The sequence below is a fragment of the Rutidosis leptorrhynchoides genome, chromosome 10 (genome assembly GCF_046630445.1).
Source record: "Rutidosis leptorrhynchoides isolate AG116_Rl617_1_P2 chromosome 10, CSIRO_AGI_Rlap_v1, whole genome shotgun sequence".
Taxonomy (NCBI): domain Eukaryota; kingdom Viridiplantae; phylum Streptophyta; class Magnoliopsida; order Asterales; family Asteraceae; genus Rutidosis; species Rutidosis leptorrhynchoides.
Genome location: NC_092342.1, coordinates 331,894,853 through 331,916,904, shown reverse-complemented (window position 1 = coordinate 331,916,904; position 22,052 = coordinate 331,894,853). Strand labels below are relative to the sequence as shown.

Here is a 22,052-nt window from a genome sequence, read left to right as displayed (position 1 = left end):
ACACATCCCATACATAGAGATAAAAATCATTCATATGGTGAACACCTGGTAACCGACATTAACAAGATGCATATATAAGAATATCCCCATCATTCCGGGACACCCTTCGGATATGATATAAATTTCGAAGTACTAAAGCATCCGGTACTTTGGATGGGGTTTGTTAGGCCCAATAGATCTATCTTTAGGATTCGCGTCAATTAGGGTGTCTGTTCCCTAATTCTTAGATTACCAGACTTAATATAAAGGGGCATATTCGATTTCGATAATTCAACCATAGAATGTAGTTTCACGTACTTGTGTCTATTTTGTAAATCATTTATAAAACCTGCATGTATTCTCATCCCAAAAATATTAGATTTTAAAAGTGGGACTATAACTCACTTTCACAGATTTTTACTTCGTCGGGAAGTAAGACTTGGCCACTGGTTGATTCACGAACCTATAACAATATATACATATATATCAAAGTATGTTCAAAATATATTTACAACACTTTTAATATATTTTGATGTTTTAAGTTTATTAAGTCAGCTGTCCTCGTTAGTAACCTACAACTAGTTGTCCACAGTTAGATGTACAGAAATAAATCGATAAATATTATCTTGAATCAATCCACGACCCAGTGTATACATATCTCAGTATTGATCACAACTCAAACTAAATATATTTTGGAATCAACCTCAACCCTGTATAGCTAACTCCAACATTCACATATAGAGTGTCTATGGTTGTTCCGAAATATATATAGATGTGTCGACATGATAGGTCGAAACATTGTATACGTGTCTATGGTATATCAAGATTACATAATATACAATACAAGTTGATTAAGTTATGGTTGGAATAGATTTGTTACCAATTTTCACGTAGCTAAAATGAGAAAAATTATCCAATCTTGTTTTACCCATAACTTCTTCATTTTAAATCCTTTTTGAGTGAATCAAATTGCTATGGTTTCATATTGAACTCTATTTTATGAATCTAAACAGAAAAATTATAGGTTTATAGTCGGAAAAATAAGTTACAAGTCGTTCTTGTAAAGGTAGTCATTTCAGTCGAAAGAACGACGTCTAGATGATCATTTTAGAAAACATACTTCCACTTTGAGTTTAACCATAATTTTTGGATATAGTTTCATGTTCATAATAAAAATAATTTTCTCAGAATAACAACTTTTAAATCAAAGTTTATCATAGTTTTTAATTAACTAACCCAAAACAGCCCGCGGTGTTACTACGACGGCGTAAATCCGGTTTTACGGTGTTTTTCGTGTTTCCAGGTTTTAAATCATTAAGTTAGCATATCATATAGATATAGAACATGTGTTTAGTTGATTTTAAAAGTCAAGTTAGAAGGATTAACTTTTGTTTGCGAACAAGTTTAGAATTAACTAAACTATGTTCTAGTGATTACAAGTTTAAACCTTCGAATAAGATAGCTTTATATGTATGAATCGAATGATGTTATGAACATCATTACTACCTTAAGTTCCTTGGATAAACCTACTGGAAAAGAGAAAAATGGATCTAGCTTCAATGGATCCTTGGATGGCTCGAAGTTCTTGAAGCAGAATCATGACACGAAAACAAGTTCAAGTAAGATCATCACTTAAAATAAGATTGTTATAGTTATAGAAATTGAACCAAAGTTTGAATATGATTATTACCTTGTATTAGAATGATAACCTACTGTAAGAAACAAAGATTTCTTGAGGTTGGATGATCACCTTACAAGATTGGAAGTGAGCTAGCAAACTTGAAAGTATTCTTGATTTTATGAAACTAGAACTTTTGGAATTTATGAAGAACACTTAGAACTTGAAGATAGAACTTGAGAGAGATCAATTAGATGAAGAAAATTGAAGAATTAAAGTGTTTGTAGGTGTTTTTGGTCGTTGGTGTATGGATTAGATATAAAGGATATGTTATTTTGTTTTCATGTAAATAAGTCATGAACGATTACTCATATTTTTGTAATTTTATGAGATATTTCATGCTAGTTGCCAAATGATGGTTCCCACATGTGTTAGGTGACTCACATGGGCTGCTAAGAGCTGATCATTGGAGTGTATATACCAATAGTACATACATCTAAAAGCTGTGTATTGTACGAGTACGAATACGGGTGCATACGAGTAGAATTGTTGATGAAACTGAACGAGGATGTAATTGTAAGCATTTTTGTTAAGTAGAAGTATTTTGATAAGTGTATTTAAGTCTTTCAAAAGTGTATAAATACATATTAAAACACTACATGTATTTACATTTTAACTGAGTCGTTAAGTCATCGTTAGTCGTTACATGTAAGTGTTGTTTTGAAACTTTTAGGTTAACGATCTTGTTAAATGTTGTTAACCCAATGTTTATAATATCAAATGAGATTTTAAATTATTATATTATCATGATATTATCATGTATGAATATCTCTTAATATGATATATATACATTAAATGTCTTTACAACGATAATCGTTACATATATGTCTCGTTTAAAAATCATTAAGTTAGTAGTCTTGTTTTTACATATGTAGTTCATTGTTAATATACTTAATGATATGTTTACTTATCATAGTATCATGTTAACTATATATATATCCATATATATGTCATCATATAGTTTTTACAAGTTTTAACGTTCGTGAATCACCGGTCAACTTGGGTGGTCAATTGTCTATATGAAACATATTTCAATTAATCAAGTCTTAACAAGTTTGATTGCTTAACATGTTGGAAACATTTAATCATGTAAATATCAATCTCAATTAATATATATAAACATGGAAAAGTTCGGGTCACTACAGGATAGCTGACAGGGACCTCCCGTGATTCAAGTGAAAACCATGAGGATAACAGAAAAAGGTCCAAAAACCATGAGTATAATCTTATACGAACTACAGGGATCATCCATGAATCTTTGTCCATTCTATATCATATTTAATTAATACCACTAGCCCGAGCTCGACTAGGTTCGAGCTCGGCTCGTTTGGAATTCACAGAGCTCGAGCTCGAGCTTAGCTCGGTTCGAGCTTAATATCTTAAGCTTGAGCTCGGATCGTTTGCTATTATAGAAGCTCGAGACTCGTTTATTATGTAATATTGTTTTGTAAATAATTTATTTAATTATATTACATATTTGTTTTTGTATATTTTTATTCACATATAATAAGATTTAATGTTACTATTTAAATATATAAAAGGGAGGTGATCCTCACACACTACTTTTTGATCCATCTACACCTAAATTACTATTATACCTAGAATAATAATATAAATTCAACTCCCTATATTAACTTAGGGGTATAACTGTGAATTTATGAGATAAAAGTGTAGATAGATCAAAAAGTGGTGTGTGAAGATTACCTCTCATATAAAAATTATAACAATTATTATGAAATTATATTATATTATATTATATATTATATTATTATCATAAAATAGTAATTTAAAGTTTAATGAATATAAATAAAAAAAGCTGGTTCGTTTAGGTTCGAGGGCGTGTTCGAGCTCGAGATATTAAGCTCGAGTTCTGGCTCGTTTACTATACGAGCTTCAAAATATGTTCAAGCTCGAGTAGCTTGCGAGTAGTTCGGCTCATTTACACCCCTACAGAGTATTAAATTAATTTAATACGAGTATTTAATATTAACATTACAAAAGATGGTTGCAAATAAGGCCGCTTAGATATGGGAAATAAGCCCAAGCTTGATAACTCTCAAATACAAACCAATAAGCCCGTCTAGAAATGTGAATAAGCCCAAGCGAACAACTAAAGATGACATTGCATCTAAATAATTTTGTTATGGCTTTCGATCTTTCAGGTCCATTGTAATGTGATTTTATTATCACCTCTTGTAACTTGTAATTGCAATTAACTTATTATGATTAACACAAACTCAAGTACTAAGTTGATAAAAGGAGAAGCGAGAACAATGTAAATGGAGAAATCGATTGTATTTCATCTTTTGTTTCTCATAGCAACTGGGGATCAAAAGAATAAATGAGGATTTAATACTTACTGACTATCCTATAAAACGAATTTCCTTTTACCCTAGGGTACGAGGTAGGATAGTCTATAATCAAGTGTAATTCAAGTGTATAGTTAGCTTGAGTGCAAATATGTGGTTATAGATCAGTAGGATGGATCCACTGATAGCTAAACTCACAAATCATGTGAACTTGATTGTGCGATGAAAAATTCTGATTAGTATTGATCAGAATTTGATCGGAGCTCTACTAATTTTACATATAGGAAGTGATTTTAGCAAAATAAGTTTATAGTGAGTGAGGATGTTCAAATGAGTGACCTCTGGCGGTTATTTATAGACGCGAAATAGCAAATCCATTTGTGTAGACGTGACACATACACAACTTGTGTGTGTAACTAACTTCTAGAATAATGAGGGCTTACGTGGCACGCATGTTACACATGCGTGCACAATCCCGAATTAGGGGCTTACATAGGACGTAATTGATTTGCATATCGAATGGCCGAATGGCTTACGTGTGACATTGCTAACATATTTCAAGCATTTTTTTGCCGTACATACGGATTGCACACCGGTTAATCCATAGCATCGATCTGGTAAGATTTTCCAACAAATGTCATACATCCCGTCATGTGGATCCTATCATAGAAGACAAATTAGTATATTATATGTTGGGTGTGATTAGATGGTGTATCATTAGTCTACATATCTCACTTTTCACATACCTCACATTCCGTGAGATTGTGTATTATTGTTGCTGATATTATAAGCTCGAGTTCATTGATGCCGACGCATATTTCTCAAAAATTCGATTAGATTATTTACTTTATGAATTTTGTAGCCAAACAACTTTTAGCTACTCTCTTAAGATGTTTTGAAATAAATGATCTACTGATGCCAAAAAATCGCCGTTAAAAAAAGTTGTTTTTTAAACATAGGTATCTAACTTATTTTACGAACTGACTAATCCCAAGACAACTACCCGCTTTACGAGCAATCCAGAGTTAGTGCAGATGAACCTCCACTATGAAAGGATTGGTCCTCAACCATTACACCACCTATGGTTCTCCCTTAAGATGTTAAGGGATAGCAATTTCATATAATTACTTTCAAAATTGTGTTTTTTTTTTTTTTTTTTTTTTGAAAAGCAAGATAATTATATTAAAACGAAATGTATACAATACAAGGCACCGGCCAAACAATGATGACCGACCCACAAACACGAATTACATGAAAAAAGAGACTAGTCCAACACTAGCTCAACACGAATTTATGCCTGACGATTACAAATCAAGATAAACTTGAGGATTTACAAGCCACTTTAACCAATCGATATCTTTCCCCTTAAGATGACCCGAGATCCATTCAAACGATTTAACTTGAATCTTACTAACAAGAACCGAGAGTGGAAGACCTTAAAATTACGATTTTTCCAAAGATAATAGGCGCACACCCAAACCACACCTTGCCAAATTTGTTGACCAAGAATAGAAGAAGAGCGAGCCAAATCACCTTCAAGGAGATCAAAATTTGAGGATGAACATGGACCGACGCTCCACCACTTATGAATGCGAGACCATACATCCGAAGCGAATTTGCAATTAATAAGGGAATGGTCGACCGATTCAAGATCATTATCGCAAATGGGGCATCGAGTTCTCCACATAAATATTTCAATCTTTTTAGGCACAAGATTATTTCTCAATGTCTTTTTCAAACCGGAAGGGTTACCAAGCAAATGACTATCAATTAATGTAGAAAGTTTTTTAACCGTAAATATACCATTATTCGCGAGATTCCACTTCCATGATTCACGAGCATTAAAATCAAAGTGAAACTATTTGATTAAGTTTTCAATTTCTAGCAACTCATTTGATGTTCTACCTGTAGGAATGCGAACCCAAGCCCACGTTGCATAACAAGATGAAACTGGATTTGGACGAACAGAAGCAACATCAGTAGCATCAGGGGTAACTGGATTAGCACTAGTATCTTAGATTGAACCTGAACGAGCAGAAAAAACAGCAACAACATCCTCTATTGAACCTGACAGAACAGAGGACTGGACTGTAGCAGCAACAGCATTGTCTGTTGTAATTGTATTCGAACCTGTTGTTGGAGAAGCCCGCCTTGAAACCCGATCACTAACCGATGCATCTTTGTTTGATTCAAGCATATATAATCTTGGGAACATATCTTTGAAACATTGTGACCCGCACCAATTTTCTTTCCAAAACGAATTAGATTTTCCATCACCGATTGTTTTAATGAACGACTTTTTGAAATCAATTTGATAATCTTCAATTGAACTTCCTGCAAAAATAATGTTATTCCAAATGCCCGAGGTCGATTGACGAGCAAGCCCATCTCCCGACCTCAAGCCACCGTCAATTCCATAGATACTTCGAATTATTTTGGTTCAAATACAATTGGTTTTGGTTTTGAACCTCCACCACCACTTGCCCAAGAGAGCAATATTTTTGCCTTTTAAGGACCCAATGTTTAAACCACCCGCTCCATAAGGTAAACAAGTATGTGCCCATTTAACCCAAGAAATTTTTGAGCCCGAAAAATCCCCGCCCCAAAAGAAAATACGTCTCACACTCTCTAGAAGTTTAAGCTGAAATGTCCCGTTCATATTGATTATAAACGTTCCATATTAATTGATTTCGTCGCGAGGTTTTGACCTCTATATGAGACGTTTTTCAAAGACTGCATTCATTTTTAAAACAACCATAACCTTTATTTTATCGATAAAGGTTTAAAAAAACATTACGTAGATTATCAAATAATGATAATCTAAAATATACCGTTCACACACGACCATTACATAATGGTTTACAATATGAATATATTACATCAAAAATAAGTTTCTTGAATGCAGTTTTACATAATATCATACAAGCATGGACTTCAAATCTTGTCCTTATTTTAGTATGCAACAGCGGAAGCTCTTAATAATCACCTGAGAATAAACATGCTTAAGACGTCAACAAAAATGTTGGTGAGTTATAGGTTTAACCTATATATTATCAAATCATAATAATAGACCACAAGATTTCATATTTCAATACATCCCATACATAGAGATAAAAATCATTCATACGGTGAACACCTGGTAACCGACATTAACAAGATGCATATAAGAATATCCCCATCATTCCGGGACATCCATCGGACATGATATAAAAACTCGAAGTACTAAAGCATCCGCTACAATGGATGGGGTTCGTTTGGCCCAATAGATCTATCCTTAGGATTCGCGTCAATTAGTAGACTGGTTTACTAATTCTTAGGTTACCAAGTAAAAAGGGGCATATTCGGCTTCGATCGTTCAACCATAGAAAGTAGTTTCATGTACTTGTGTCTATTTTGTAAAACATTTATAAAGCTGCATGTATTCTCATCCCAAAAATATTAGATTTTAAAAGTGGGACTATAACTCACTTTCACAGATTTTTACTTCATCGGGAAGTAAGACTTGGCCACTGGTCGATTCACGAACCTATAACAAATATGTACATATATCTCAAAGTATGTTCAAAATATATTTACAACATTTCTAATACGTTTTAATGTTTTAAGTTTATTAAGTCAGCTGTCCTCGTTAGTAACCTACAACTAGTTGTCCATAGTTAGATGTACAGAAATAAATTGATATATATTATCTTGACCCAATCCATGACCCAGTGTATACACGTCTCAGGCTAGATCACAACTCAAAGTATATATATATTTGAAATCAACCTCAACCCTGTATAGCTAACTCCAACATTACTGCATATAGAGTGTCTATGGTTGTTCCAAATAATATATATAGATGGGTTGATATGATATGTCAAAACATTTGCATACGTGTCTATGGTATCCAAAGATTACATAATATATTAGAATATATGTATTATACAATATAAGTTAGCTAGGATATGATTAATATAGATTTTTTTACCAATTTTCACGTAGCTACAACAAGTAAAAATATCCAATTCTGTTTTACCCATAACTTCTTCGTTTTAAATCCGTTTTGAGTGAATCCAATTGCTATGGTTTCATATTGAAATTAAGTTTATGAATCTATACAGAAAAATTATAAGTTTATAGTCGGAAATATAGGTTACAAGTCGTTTTTGTAAAGGTAATCATTTCAGTCGAAAGAACGACGTCTAGATGACCATTTTGGAAAACATACTTCCACTTTGAGTTTAATCATGATTTTTGGATATAGTTTCATGTTCATTAGAAAAATCATTTTTCCATAAGAACAACTTTTAAATCAAAGTTTATCATAGTTTTTAATTAACTAACCCAAAACAGCCCGCGGTGTTACTACGACGGCGTATATCCAGTTTTACGGTGTTTTTCGTGTTTTCAGGTTTCAAATCATTAAGTTAGCATATCATATAGATAAAGAACATGTGTCTAGTTGATTTTAAAAGTCTATTTAGAAGGATTAACTTTTATTTGCGAACAAGTTTAGAATTAACTAAACTATGTTCTAGTGATTTCAAGTTTAAACCTTCGAATAAGGTAGTTTTATATATATGAATTGAATGATGTTATGAACATCATTACTACCTCAGGTTTTGTGGATAAACCTACTGGAAATGAGAAAAATAGATCTAGCTTCAAAGGATCCTTGGATGGCTTGAAAGTTCTTGAAGCATAATCATGACACGAAAACAAGTTCAAGTAAGATTTCCACTCGAAATAAGATTGTTATAGTTATAGAAATTGAATCAAAGTTTGAATATGGGTATTACCTTATATTATAAAGATATCTTACTGTAAATAAGAAAGATTTCTTGAGGTTGGATGATCACTTTACAAGATTGGAAGTAAGCTAGCAAACTTGGAAGTATCATCGTTAAAATACCTAATGAGATACTTACTTATCATAATATCATGTTAACTATATATATAATCATATATATGTCATCATATAGTTTTTATAAGTTTTAACGTTCGTGAATCACCGGTCAACTTGGGTGGTCAATTGTCTATATGAAACCTATTTAAATTAATCAAGTCTTAACAAGTTTGATTGCTTAACATGTTGGAAACACTTAATCATGTAAATAACAATTTCATTTAATATATATAAACATGGAAAAGTTCGGGTCACTACAGTACCTACCCGTTAAATAAATTTCGTCCCGAAATTTTAAGCAGTTGTAGGTGTTGACATATCTTCTGGAAATAAGTGCGGGTATTTCTTCTTCATCTAATCTTCTCGTTCCCAGGTGAACTCGGGTCCTCTACGATCATTCCATCGAACTTTAACAATTGGTATCTTATTTTTCTTAAGTCTTTTAACCTCACGATCCATTATTTCGACGGGTTCTTCGACGAATTGAAGTTTTTCGTTGATTTGGATTTCGTCTAACAGAATAGTGAGATCTTCTTTAGCAAAACATTTCTTCAAATTTGAGACGTGAAAAGTGTTATGTACAGCCGCAAGTTGTTGTGGTAATTCAAGTCGGTAAGCTACTGGTCCGACACGATCAATAATCTTGAATGGTCCTATATACCTTGGATTTAATTTCCCTCGTTTACCAAATCGAACAACGCCTTTCCAAGGTGCAACCTTAAGCATGACTATCTCTCCAATTTCAAATTCTATATCTTTTCTTTTAATGTCGGAGTAGCTCTTTTGTCGACTTTGGGCGGTTTTCAACCGTTGTTGAATTTGGATGATCTTCTCGGTAGTTTCTTGTATTATCTCCGAACCTGTAATCTGTCTATCCCCCACTTCACTCCAACAAATCGGAGACCTGTACTTTCTACCATAAAGTGCTTCAAAGGGCGCCATCTCAATGCTTGAATGGAAGCTGTTGTTGTAGGAAAATTCTGCTAACGGTAGATGTCGATCCCAACTGTTTCCGAAATCAATAACACATGCTAGTAGCATGTCTTCAAGCATTTGTATCGTCCTTTCACTCTGCCCATCAGTTTGTGGATGATAGGCAGTACTCATATCTAGACGAGTTCCTAATGCTTGCTGTAATGTCTGCCAGAATTTTGAAATAAATCTGCCATCCCTATCAGAGATAATAGAGATTGGTATTCCATGTCTGGAGATGACTTCCTTCAAATACAGTCGTGCTAACTTCTTCATCTTGTCATCTTCTCTTATTAGCATGAAGTGTGCTGATTTGGTGAGACGATCAACTATTACCCAAATAGTATCAAAACACTTGCAGTCCTTGGCAATTTAGTGATGAAATCCATGGTAATGTTTTCCCATTTTCATTCCGGGATTTCGGGTTGTTGAAGTAGACCTGATGGTTTCTGATGCTCAGCTTTGACCTTAGAACACGTCAAAAATTCCCCTACGTATTTAGCAACATCGGCTTTCATACCTGGCCACTAAAAATGTTTCTTGAGATCTTTGTACATCTTCTCCGTTCCAGGATGTATTGAGTATCTGGTTTTATGAGCTTCTCTAAGTACCATTTCTCTCATATCTTCAAATTTTGGTACCCAAATTCTTTCATCCCTATACCGGGTTCCATCTTCCTGAATATTAAGATGCTTCTCCGATCCTTTGGGTATTTCATCCTTTAAATTTCCCTCTTTTAAAACTCCTTGTTACTCCTCCTTTATTTGAGTAGTAAGGTTATTGTGAATCATTATATTCATAGCTTTTACTCGAATGGGTTCTCTGTCCTTTCTACTCAAAGCGTCGACTACCACATTCGCCTTTATCGGGTGGTAACGAATCTCAAAGTCGTAATCATTCAACAATTCAATCCACCTGCGCTGCCTCATGTTCAGTTGTTTCTGATTAAATATATGTTGAAGACTTTTGTGGTCGGTATATATAATACTTTTAACCCCATATAAGTAGTGCCTCCAAGTCTTTAATGCAAAAATAACCGCGCCTAATTCCAAATCATGCGTCGTATAATTCTGCTCGTGAATCTTCAATTGTCTAGACGCATAAGCAATTACCTTCGTTCGTTGCATTAATACACAATCGAGACCTTGCTTTGAAGCGTCACAATATATCACAAAATCATCATTCCCTTCAGGTAATGACAATATATGTGCCATAGTTAACTTTTTCTTTAACAATTGAAACGCTTTCTCTTGTTCATCTTTCCATTCAAATTTCCTCCCTTTATGCGTTAATGTAGTCAAGGGTTTTGCTATTCTGGAAAAATCTTGGATGAACCTTCTGTAGTAACCAGCTAGTCCTAAAAATTGGCATATATACTTCGGAGTTTTCTGGGTTTCCCATTTTTCAACGGTTTCAATCTTTGCTGGATCCACCTGAATACCTTCTTTGTTTACTATGTGACCGAGGAATTGAACTTCTTCCAACCAAAATGCACACTTTGAAAAATTACCGTACAGTTTTTATTTTCTCAGCAACTCTAGCACTTTTCTTAAATGTTCTTCATGCTCTTGATCATTCTTCGAGTAAATAAGTATGTCATCGATGAAAACAATGACAAACTTGTCAAGATATGGCCCACACACTTGGTTCATGAGGTCTATGAACACAGCTGGTGCGTTCGTCAATCCAAACGGCATAACCATAAACTCGTAATGATCGTAACGCGCCCTAAAAGCAGTCTTTGGAATATCATCCTCCTTCACCCGCATTTGATGATACCCAGAACGTAAATGAATCTTCGAATAAACCGACGAGCCTTGTAATTGATCAAATAAGTCGTCGATTCTCGGTAGTGGGTAGCGGTTCTTGATGATAAGTTTGTTCAACTCTCGGTAGTCGATACACAACCTAAATGTACCATACTTCTTCTTGACAAATAAAATAGGAGCTCCCCACGGTGATGTGCTTGGTCGAATGAAACCACGCTCTAAAAGTTCTTGTAATTGGCTCTGAAGTTCCTTCATTTCGCTAGGTGCGAGTCTGTATGGAGCACGAGCTATTGGTGCAGCTCCCGGTATAAGGTTTATTTGAAATTCAACGGATCGGTGTGGAGGTAGTCCCGGTAATTCTTTCGGAAATACATCGAGAAATTCTTTTGTGACTGGAACATCATTGATGTTCTTTTCTTCGGAATTGACTTTCTCGACGTGTGCTGGCACAGCATAGCAACCTTTTCCTATTAGTTTTTGTGCCTTCAGGTTACTAATAAGATTTAACTTCGCGTTACTCTTTTCTCCGTACACCATTAAGGGTTTTCCTTTTTCTCGTATAATGCGAATTGCATTTTTGTAACAAATGATCTCTACTTTTACTTCTTTCAACCAGTCCATACTGATTATCACATCAAAACTCCATAACTCTACTGGTATCAAGTCAATCTTAAATGTTTAGCTAACCAGTTTAATTTCTCGATTCCGACATATATTATCTGCTGTAATTAATTTACCGTTTGTTAATTCGAGTAAAAATTTATTATCTAAGGGCATCGGTGAACAACTTAGTTTAGCACAAAAATCTCTACTCATATAGCTTCTATCCGCACCCGAATCAAATAAAACATAAGCAGATTTATTGTCAATGAGAAACGTACCCGTAACAAGCTCCGGGTCTTCCTGCGCTTCTGCTGTATTAATATTGAAGACTCTTCCGCGGCCCTGCCCATTAGTATTCCCCTGATTCGGGCAATTTCTACTAAAGTGGCCCGGTTTTCCACATCCAAAACAAACTATGGCGGTATTATTTGTTTCGACATTATTTGTTCCTTTAGTTCTATTATGCATTGGTCAATAGATTTCTCACTTCTTCGTGCTATGACCATTTCTTTTACACCTATTGTAAAATGTCGTGCAGAACCCCAGGTGATGCTCTTCACATCTTTGGCATGGCTGTTTTTGGTTTTTGTTGCCATTGTTGTTATTGAGATTGTTGTTGGGATTGTTATTATTGCTGTTGTTGTTGTTGTTGTTGTTGGTGTTATTGTTGTTGGGCCGGTTATTGTAGTTGTTGTTGGGACGTTTGTTGAAGTTGTTGTTGCGATTGATGTTGCGGTTATTGGAATAGTTGTTGCGATTTTGGTTGTGATTGTTGTTGTTGTATTGGTGACTCTTGTCATTGGTTTCTTCCCACTTTCTCTTGACTTGTTTCATGTTAGCCTCTTCGGTCGCCTGCTCTTTAATCCTTCCTTCGATCTGGTTCACTAATTTGTGAGCCATTCGACTTGCCTTTTGTATGGAGGCGGGCTCGTGTGAACTCACATCTTCTTGAATTCTTTCCGGTAACCCTTTTACAAATGCGTCGATCTTCTCTTCTTCATCTTCAAACGTTCTGGGACACAATAGGCACAATTCTGTGAATCGTTGTTCGTACATGGTGATATCGAAACCTTGCATTCGTAATCCTCTAAGCTCTACCTCGAGCTTATTGACCTCGTTCCTGGGACGATACTGCTCGTTCATCAATTGCTTAAATATTGACCATGGTAGTGCGTAAGCAGCATCTTGTCCTACCTGCTCGAGATAGGTATTCCACCACGTTAACGCCGTACATGTGAAGGTATGCGTAGCGTACTTAACTTTGTCCTCTTCAATACACTTACTTATGGTAAACACCGATTCGACCTTCTCGGTCCACCGTTTCAATCCAATTGGTCCTTCGGTTCCATCAAATTCCAAAGGTTTGCAGGCAGTGAATTCTTTGTAGGAGCATCCTACACGATTTCTTGCGGAATTAGTTCCACTGCTAGATCCAGAGTTATTGTTATTTTTCATTGCAGCCTGCACTGCGGCTATGTTCGCAGCAAGGAAAACACGGAAGTCTTCCTCACTCATGTTCAAGTTCTGACGAGTCGCCGGTGCCATTTCCTTCAAAAATAGCCAAAAGAATTGAGTTAATCATACAGAATTTAAGAGTAGTCATTAGTATTTCGTAGCATAATATGAACTTATTTATAAAAGCTTTTTCTTCGTATTAGCATTTTATAGTTTTAATTCGGGTAGTACCTACCCGTTAAGTTCATACTTAGCAGCTATTATACAATTCAACTACTACGATTCTATATGAAAAACTTATTATAATAATATTTCGCGTTCAAACTTTATACAAAATTTACAAACTTACAATACCGCTATTATACATATAGGATGAAAAATATAGCACATAAAAACTTTGCTACTCGGCAGCTATAAAGGCAATTTTAGTTAATACGCAAGTCGTTCAGCAAAAGAAATAAAGACACTTAATTCATAAGTCCAGAAACAAGTCATGCATTCAGGTTTTACTAAGACGACTTCCCATCCTTGATCTTGTGGAAAATAACCGTTATGACCATTGGCTACGCAGCATGTTGTAATGTAGTCAAAAGGATGAGGGTTTCGTAATGTCCAACAGCCCCGTAATAATCTAAAAACCTTGTTTCTCACCCCAACTACTGAATCCGTCACTTATGGGAAGGTTTTATTTAAAAGCTGCAATCCGATGTTCTTTTTCTCACTTTGGTAAGAAGCGAACATCACTAACCCGTAAGCATAACATGCTTCTTTATGTTGCATGTTAGAAGCTCTTTCTAATTCACGAAATCCTATGTTGGGATATGTTGAGTCAAAATAGGTTCTTAACCAGTAGCGTAAAATTGCATTTGGGTTCCCCGCATTTAACGCTTTAAAGAAAACACGGCGTAACTTACGGTCTCCCCAATGTGATATACCCCACCTATCAAAGAAAAGCCTTTTATAAACTAAGGCATTTCTGGAAAGTCTTTCAAATGTTTGACAAGTTAATTTCGCCATAACTAAATGTGCTGATGAATTCTGACCGACTCTAGACAATATTTCCTCAATCATATCCTCTGGTAGGTCTTCTAAAATATTCGGTTGTCTACCCTTAACGTCCATTTTGTTTTTATACTGTAAAATAGACAAGGATTAGATTCGTAAAAGATAATTAACAAACAATACAAGCAATTTTACATAAACATAAAAGTACAAGCACACTACAATACATATAATACACAACATTATTACAACCCTCTAATCTGAATCACTGGTTTCTTTTTCTTCTTCGGACTAGGTTCGTTTTCCTAATTTTCTAGGAATATATGGTGTTCCTCTAATACGAGCCGTCGTTTTCCACAATGGTTTAGAAAAACCTGGTGGTTTAGAGGTTCACGGGTCATTGTTACATTTTAGGAAATACGAATGTTGCCGATACATATAAAGTTCATCGGGGTTGGAATCGGGTTTCTCTATTTTTATACCTTTTCCCTTATTATTTTCTTTCGCTTTATTAAATTGGGTCGAGGTAATTTCTATAACATCATCGGAATCCTCATCGGGATCCGATTCATCGGAAAATTGATAATCTTCCCAATATTTTGCTTCCTCGGCGGAAACACCAATGACCATTATTAACTTTGGTCCGTTGGTTGAGGATTTTCTTTTATTTAATCGATTTACTATAGGTATCAATATTTCTTCCTCCGGAACCTCTTCTTCTTCTGGTTCCTCCTCTTCCGGTTCCTCCTCTTCCAGTTCCTCTTCTTCCGGTTCCTCTTCGGGAATTTGTGAATCTTTCCAAAATCTATCACACAATATCAAACACATTAAGAGGTTAATATATCACATAATATTTACATGTTAATAATATATAGTTTCCAACAAAAGTGTTAAGCAATCATTTTAAAAGTGTAAGACCCGTTTATTTGTAGTGTAAATAAGTGTAGTTAATGTACTTGAAGTGGGGTTTTGATTGTACATATTAAAAAGAATGCAGAAAACTGGTCTGGGCGTTTGGCGCGCCGCGCGGCCATTTGGCGCGCCGTGCCATTGTTCTGTGACAGATTCCTTTTTAATTAGATATTTTGAGGGCAGATTAGTAAAATCACAAGGAATCCGACTTTAAGGCTTGGGATCAGTTGTTGGAGCCTCATTTACTCCATTTCCACCCACTTAATCATCTTCCATTAAATCCTAGAGAGAGAGGAGGTTCTAGAGTGAGAAAGCTCCATTAAAGGAAGAAGGAGGTTGAATCGGGTCTTAGTGCGAGTTCTAAAGTCGTTCATCTAATCGCTAGCTACATGGTGATTGTGTTGGTATGTTATAAAACTTAATTTCTTACTTTAATTGTATTAAGGGTTAGGGTTTGGGTAGTGTTGCACATAAAACCTATTTGTTAGTGAATTAGGGGTTTTGGGTGAATTTGGGTCATGTAGACCCAAAGATGACTAATTAGGGTTTTTAAAGTATCAATTTATGTTTATGAGCCTAAATTGGTTAGTGAAATTACTAGCACACTTATATATATGTAAATGGGTGTTGTGTGGGTTAGTGGATGCAAATGGGTTGAAATTGTACTTTGGGTCAAAATGGCTTTAGAATGGTGAAAGAATTGGTTGACCAACTTGAGTTTGTGATTGATAATATGTATAATGTGATAGGTACGTTACATTGAGGTTTTGCAAGCTCGGGTATCTTTTCACAAGAGATTTTGAGGTGAGTGGAATAATTATATGTGTAGGTATATAATGTATCTATTTGTTGTAGCGTGAAATGTGTAGTGTCGAGGTGCTAAGACACCACGTTTCACGTGATGAGTGAAGCATCGAGGTGTTAAGATGCCACTCGGGGTGAAGCATCGAGGTGTTAAGATGCCACCTAGGGGTGTAGTGTCGAGGTGTTAAGACACCACTCCGTAAAATAATGAGTGAAACATCGAGGTGTTAAGATGCCACTCGGGGTGAAGTGCCGAGGTGTTAAGGTGCCACCCTAGGGGTTAGTGATACGAGGTGTTAAGTACCCTAACAGATGTTATGAACACAGATGGCGTTTTCGCGAGCGCCATTCCCTTGTATGATTGGTTAACCATGGTTATTTGTGTTGTAAGAGTAAGCATATTATATCATTCGAGTTATGTTTATATGCGTTGTTATGCTAGCTTGTGGTATTGGGGATTTCTAGCTTGTATTCGAGATTATAAGCTAATTGTGTTGCTAGCATGTATGCGGTATTTGAGTAAGTGATTGCAAGTAGGTATATTATATATGTATGTGTATAATTATTGCATTCACTAAGCGTTAGCTTACCCTCTCGTTGTTTACCTTTTTATAGGTTCGGTTGTGGACAAGGGTAAGGGCATCATCTTGGATTAAAGATCCCGTTGTTGTTAGGGAACGCTTTTAGAGATATTAGCTTTTAGAGTTTGACCGGGACTTGGGTAGTTTAATCCCAAACACCATGCTCGTAGTGTAGTTTTGTACTTAAACTTTTGATGGTCGAAACTCATATTTTGTATTAAACTCGTAAAACGCCCGATGTGGGCACCGCTTCGTAAAACTCATTTTTATTAATGGAATGTGTTAGTTTTACATATTTGAATATGTTGTTAAAAGCGTTTTGTCTAATTATGTCGGGAAGTGGCCAATCTTTTTCGCATTTCAAGACTTTTGGGACAGACCAGTATGGCGCACCGCGCGGCCATATGGCGCGCCGCGCCAGTAGCTGAACAAACAAATTTTTTTTTTTTTTGTTATATTTCAAGCGGGTTCGATTGCGATTTGGTTTGGGTTGTTACAAGTGGTATCAGAGCATGGTCTAAGGGATTTAGGCGACTTGAGATAGGTGTCTAGACTTAGACTTTACTGTGTGTACGCTTTATGCGGGACTTGTAGGACTTTGGGTCGGTAAGGGAATTGTTAGTGCTAGTGTTTATGTGAATTAACCATGCACTAATTGTTTTGTGTTGTTTTAGCAAACATCAAGTGAGATAGACGTGGTACTAGCGAGTTAATGCGACCTGCTCGCGTAACAACGATTAGCTACCGTTGTTACGGGTGCAAATCGTATCAAACAAGCAATGTACGTCGATTGTTGAGCAAGATGGGGTGGCATGGTGTACATGTATACTTACGTGTTATGTCCTTTCGTTCTTTGTTTAACCTTTTCCGTTTTATAGAATGAAGAAGAGAAATGGACACGATAACGATATCGAAGGTACAAGCGAGGACTCCGAATTCACGACCAAGGTTGAGGCCATCTTGAAGAACTACAAGGAGGATTTTCTTGTTAGCGTGAGGAAAGTTTTCAAAGAATCGGTTGACGAGCAAATAACCGATTTAATTAATGAACGAATGAAGGCCACTGTCGAAGAGGCACTTGACGCTAGAAATGTTTATCCTCGTGGTGAAGGAGGCGAAGGGAGGCGGGACTTTCACTACAAGAACTTCAAGGACGCTCAACCCCCGATGTTTAATGGGGTGCGAGATCCGTTGAAAAGCACGTGTTGGATTTCCAATATCGAGGGGGCTTTCCGTACCGCGGAGTGTCCTCTCGAAAAGAAGGCGAGGTATGGTTCTAGTATGTTGAGGGAAGAAGCCAAGTTGTGGTGGGACGATAAAATCAATTTATATGGTGAAGAACAATGCATGAGCTTGACATGGGAGGAGTTTAAGAAGGAATTCTTTAGAGAATACCGAACTTCTTCTGACCTTGATAGAATTCGGGATGAGTTGCACCATTTGAAACACGGTTCAATGGACTTGGTCACACTCAAGTCTACCTTTTTGGCAAAAACTCGTTTTTGTCCGAAATATGTAGGTGACGATCACAAGCTAATGAAAGATTTCTACTGTACTTTGAATGATGAGTTCAAGGGCAAGATTAGTCGGGGTATGGCTAAGTCTTTTGATGAGTTATTTGAATTGGCTCGGGGTTTTGAGCCGGATGTTCCAAGAAAAAGCAATTTCACGTTTTTCAAAAGAAAGTTTGAAGGTTCTAGTCATTCTAACTTTTCAAACAAGAAGAACAAGAACAAGAAGGGTTTCGAGAGTGTTAATAGCGTGAAGAAGGGTGCTTCCGGGGGTTTTCTTAATTGTGCTACAATTTTGGGCAACCGGGTCATATGGCTCGTGAATGTCCTAAACCATCTTTCGGAAACAAGGTCACTTGTTTTAATTGCGGTAAAGAAGGGCATAAGAAGCCGGAGTGTCTCGATTTTCGAAACGATAATGTGAAGCGGTTAGAGAAGGCGTCGGGTACGGCTAGGGGTCCAACTATTTGATGACCAATGATGAAGCCAAACAATCGAACGAAGTTGTTTCAGGTACTTTCATGGTCAATTCTAATCCGGCAAGGATTGTTTTCGATAGCGGTGCAAATTTGTCGTTTGTGTCTCCTAAATTTGTGCCTAAACTTAATAGACCGTTAGCTAAGTTAAGTCGTCCGGTAGAAGTCGAAATAGCGGACGGCAAGACGGTGCTAGTAGTTGATGTGTGTAAAAATTGTGATGTTGTGTTTGGTGCCGAAAACTTTAAGATAGATCTCATTCCGATGACCTTGGGCGATTTTGATATTGTTGTGGGTATGGATTGGCTTGATCATAATAGAGCCGATATTGCATGCCATGAAAAATTTATTCGTGTGAAGACTTCAAGTGGGGGAGAGTTATTATTCACGGTGATAAGCGTAGAAGACTTGTGCCGATATGCACTTTTGCACGGGCACGTCTTCTCCTCGATAGTGGTGGCATGGCCTTTCTTGCCCACGTTGTTGATACTCGTGATGAGTCACCACCCATTCGTGAAATTCCGGTGGTTAGTGAATTCGAAGACGTTTTTCCGGACGAGTTACAGGGTGTTCCAGCGGAAAGACAAGTTGAATTTCGCATTGAGTTGGTTCCTGGAGCTACTCCCATTGCTAAAACTCCTTATCGTTTAGCGCTGATAGTGTTCCAAATGAACATATATTTAGTAGCAATATCGTTCCAATATGTAAAGTTTTTAAATGTAATTTCCTTATTTTTAGTTGTAATAGTTAAATAAATAAGTGCGAAGACGAAAGACGCAAATCGCTCGAAAATGAAGATTTAAAGACAAAAACGAAGATTTGAAAGACCAAAATGTCCAAAAAGCTCAAATGTACAAGATACAATTCAAAAGGTTCAATTTATTGATGAAGAACGTCTAAAAATGACAAGAGTACAAGTTACAAAACGCAAAGTACACGATATAAAATTGTACGAAAGGACGTTCGAAAATCCGAAACCGGGACATGAACCAACTCTCAACGCTCGACGCAACGGTGTAAAAATTACGAGTCAACTATGCACAAGAATAAAATATAATATTTAAATAATTCATAATAAGAATAATATTAAATAATAAAAAGTTGTTAATTGAGCATAGTTCAGTGGTCGTAAGTGAAAAATCAAATTCAGAATTCGCCTATAAAAGGCAGTGTATTCGATCGATGAAAACATACCTTTTTCTATCCTAAATCTATCTTTCTATATATATCGATCCCTTTTCTATATCAAATATCAATATCTATATTTATAATTCTCTATCATAATGTTAATGTAATCAGATATAACAATAATCTTAATTTTAATTTTAAATTATGATAATAATAAGATTTATGATAGAGATCGTTTGAGTGTGTAAAGTCGAAATTCTGTCCGTGTAACGCTACGCTATTTTTAACCACTGTAAGCTATGTTCTTCCTTTTTAATTTAATGTCTCGTAACTAAGTTATTATTATGCTTATTTGAGCCGAAGTAATCGTGATGTTAGGCTAAAATATTAAGATGGGGTTATTGAACTTTGGACCATAATTAAGGTTTGGGCAAAAGACCGACACTTGTGGAAATTGGACTATTGACTATTAATAGATGGGGGGGTATTGTCTAATTGAGTGACAACTCATTGGAGTCTGTCGAACCTATCTTCAAATTAATTAACCTAATAATTAATAATGATTATGGTTGTCCTATTTAGTGACGTTCATATGGAATCTGTTATAATCATTTAATTAATCAATTGGGTTGGATAATTGATTATTCATTCTGATCAAGTGGATGAATTAATATTCATAAACTAATTAAAACAGGGGTGGATTACATACAGTGATAACTGGTGTAATTGTTGACAGAAGTGATAACTGCGTCACAGTTTAAATCCTTAATCAGTTGGAATATTTGACTTCGGGTATAAGGGTAATTTGACGAGGATACTCGCACTTTATATTTATGACCGATGGACTATTATGGACAAAAACCAGATAGACGTATCAAATAAACCAGGACAAAGGACAATTAACCCATGGTAATAAATTAAAATCAACACGTCAAACATCATGATTACGGAAGTTTAAATAAGCATAATTCTTTTATTGTATTTCTCATCGTATCTTTATTTACTGTCATTTTATTACTCGCAATTTTATTTACTGTCATTTTATTTATTGTCATTATTTTACGCACTTTAATTATCGTCATTTATCTTTGCGCTTAAAATATAGAATCGACAAACCGGTCATTAAACGGTAAAACCCCCCTTTTATAATAATATTACTACTTATATAATTATATATATTTTGTATAAATATAGTTGTTAAAAATATAGTAAGTATCACCAGCTCCCTGTGGAACGAACCGGACTTACTAAAAACTACACTACTCTACGATTAGGTACACTGCCTATAGTGTTGTAGCAAGGTTTAGGTATATCCCACTCTATAAATAAATAAATAACTTGTGTAATTTGTAACGTATTTTGTATTAAAAATAATAGTATATTTCGTACCCCCACGCTACCACATCAAGTTTTTGGCGCCGCTGCCGGGGAGCACTAAAACGCTATATTTTTAATTTATATTTGCAAAAATATAAAATAAAAAAAAAAACGCAAAAAAAAAAACAAAAAAAAAACAAAAACGTAAAAAAAAAAAAAACGTAAAAAAACAAAAACAAAAACAAAAACGTAAAAAAAAAAAAAAAAACGTAAAAAAAAAAAAATTATTTTAAGTTTTATTACCTTTAGATTTTTAGACTCAGTCACAACTTTTAGTATTAAGTTTAGTTTTGCCATAGTTATTTTCATTTTTAGATTTTTAGGCTTTGCCGTAAAATCCCTTAAGTGCTTATTCCTTAGACTAAGTTTTAGGTGCTTTAGAATTTTGCGACGCCATTTTTCGCGCTATTTTCTTATTTTTATTTTTCGACGCGTTTACCTATGTATCAATTACAATTCCAATTAGTGATCTCCATTTGTAGCTTTAATTTTAAGATTGTGATCGTTATAAGGTTGGATTAACCGCGTGTTTACAAACCACTCTTCGTCTTTTTCATTTTTCGACACTTTTCGACGCGCACTCTTTTTCTCTCTTATTTCTCGCCATT

At 35.4% G+C, this 22,052-nt stretch overlaps 1 protein-coding gene across 1 annotated transcript; it reads right to left on the bottom strand.

Annotated features, from left to right (window-relative positions):
* Positions 1-5,308: 5,308 nt before the first annotated feature.
* LOC139871359 (uncharacterized) lies at positions 5,309-6,625 on the bottom strand. The gene is made up of 4 exons (XM_071859076.1): positions 6,451-6,625; positions 6,034-6,300; positions 5,888-5,979; positions 5,309-5,788 (listed from the first exon to the last, which is right to left on the bottom strand). The coding sequence occupies exons 1-4, from the start codon at positions 6,623-6,625 to the stop codon at positions 5,309-5,311; spliced, it is 1,014 nt and encodes a 337-aa protein (XP_071715177.1).
* Positions 6,626-22,052: the final 15,427 nt, after the last annotated feature.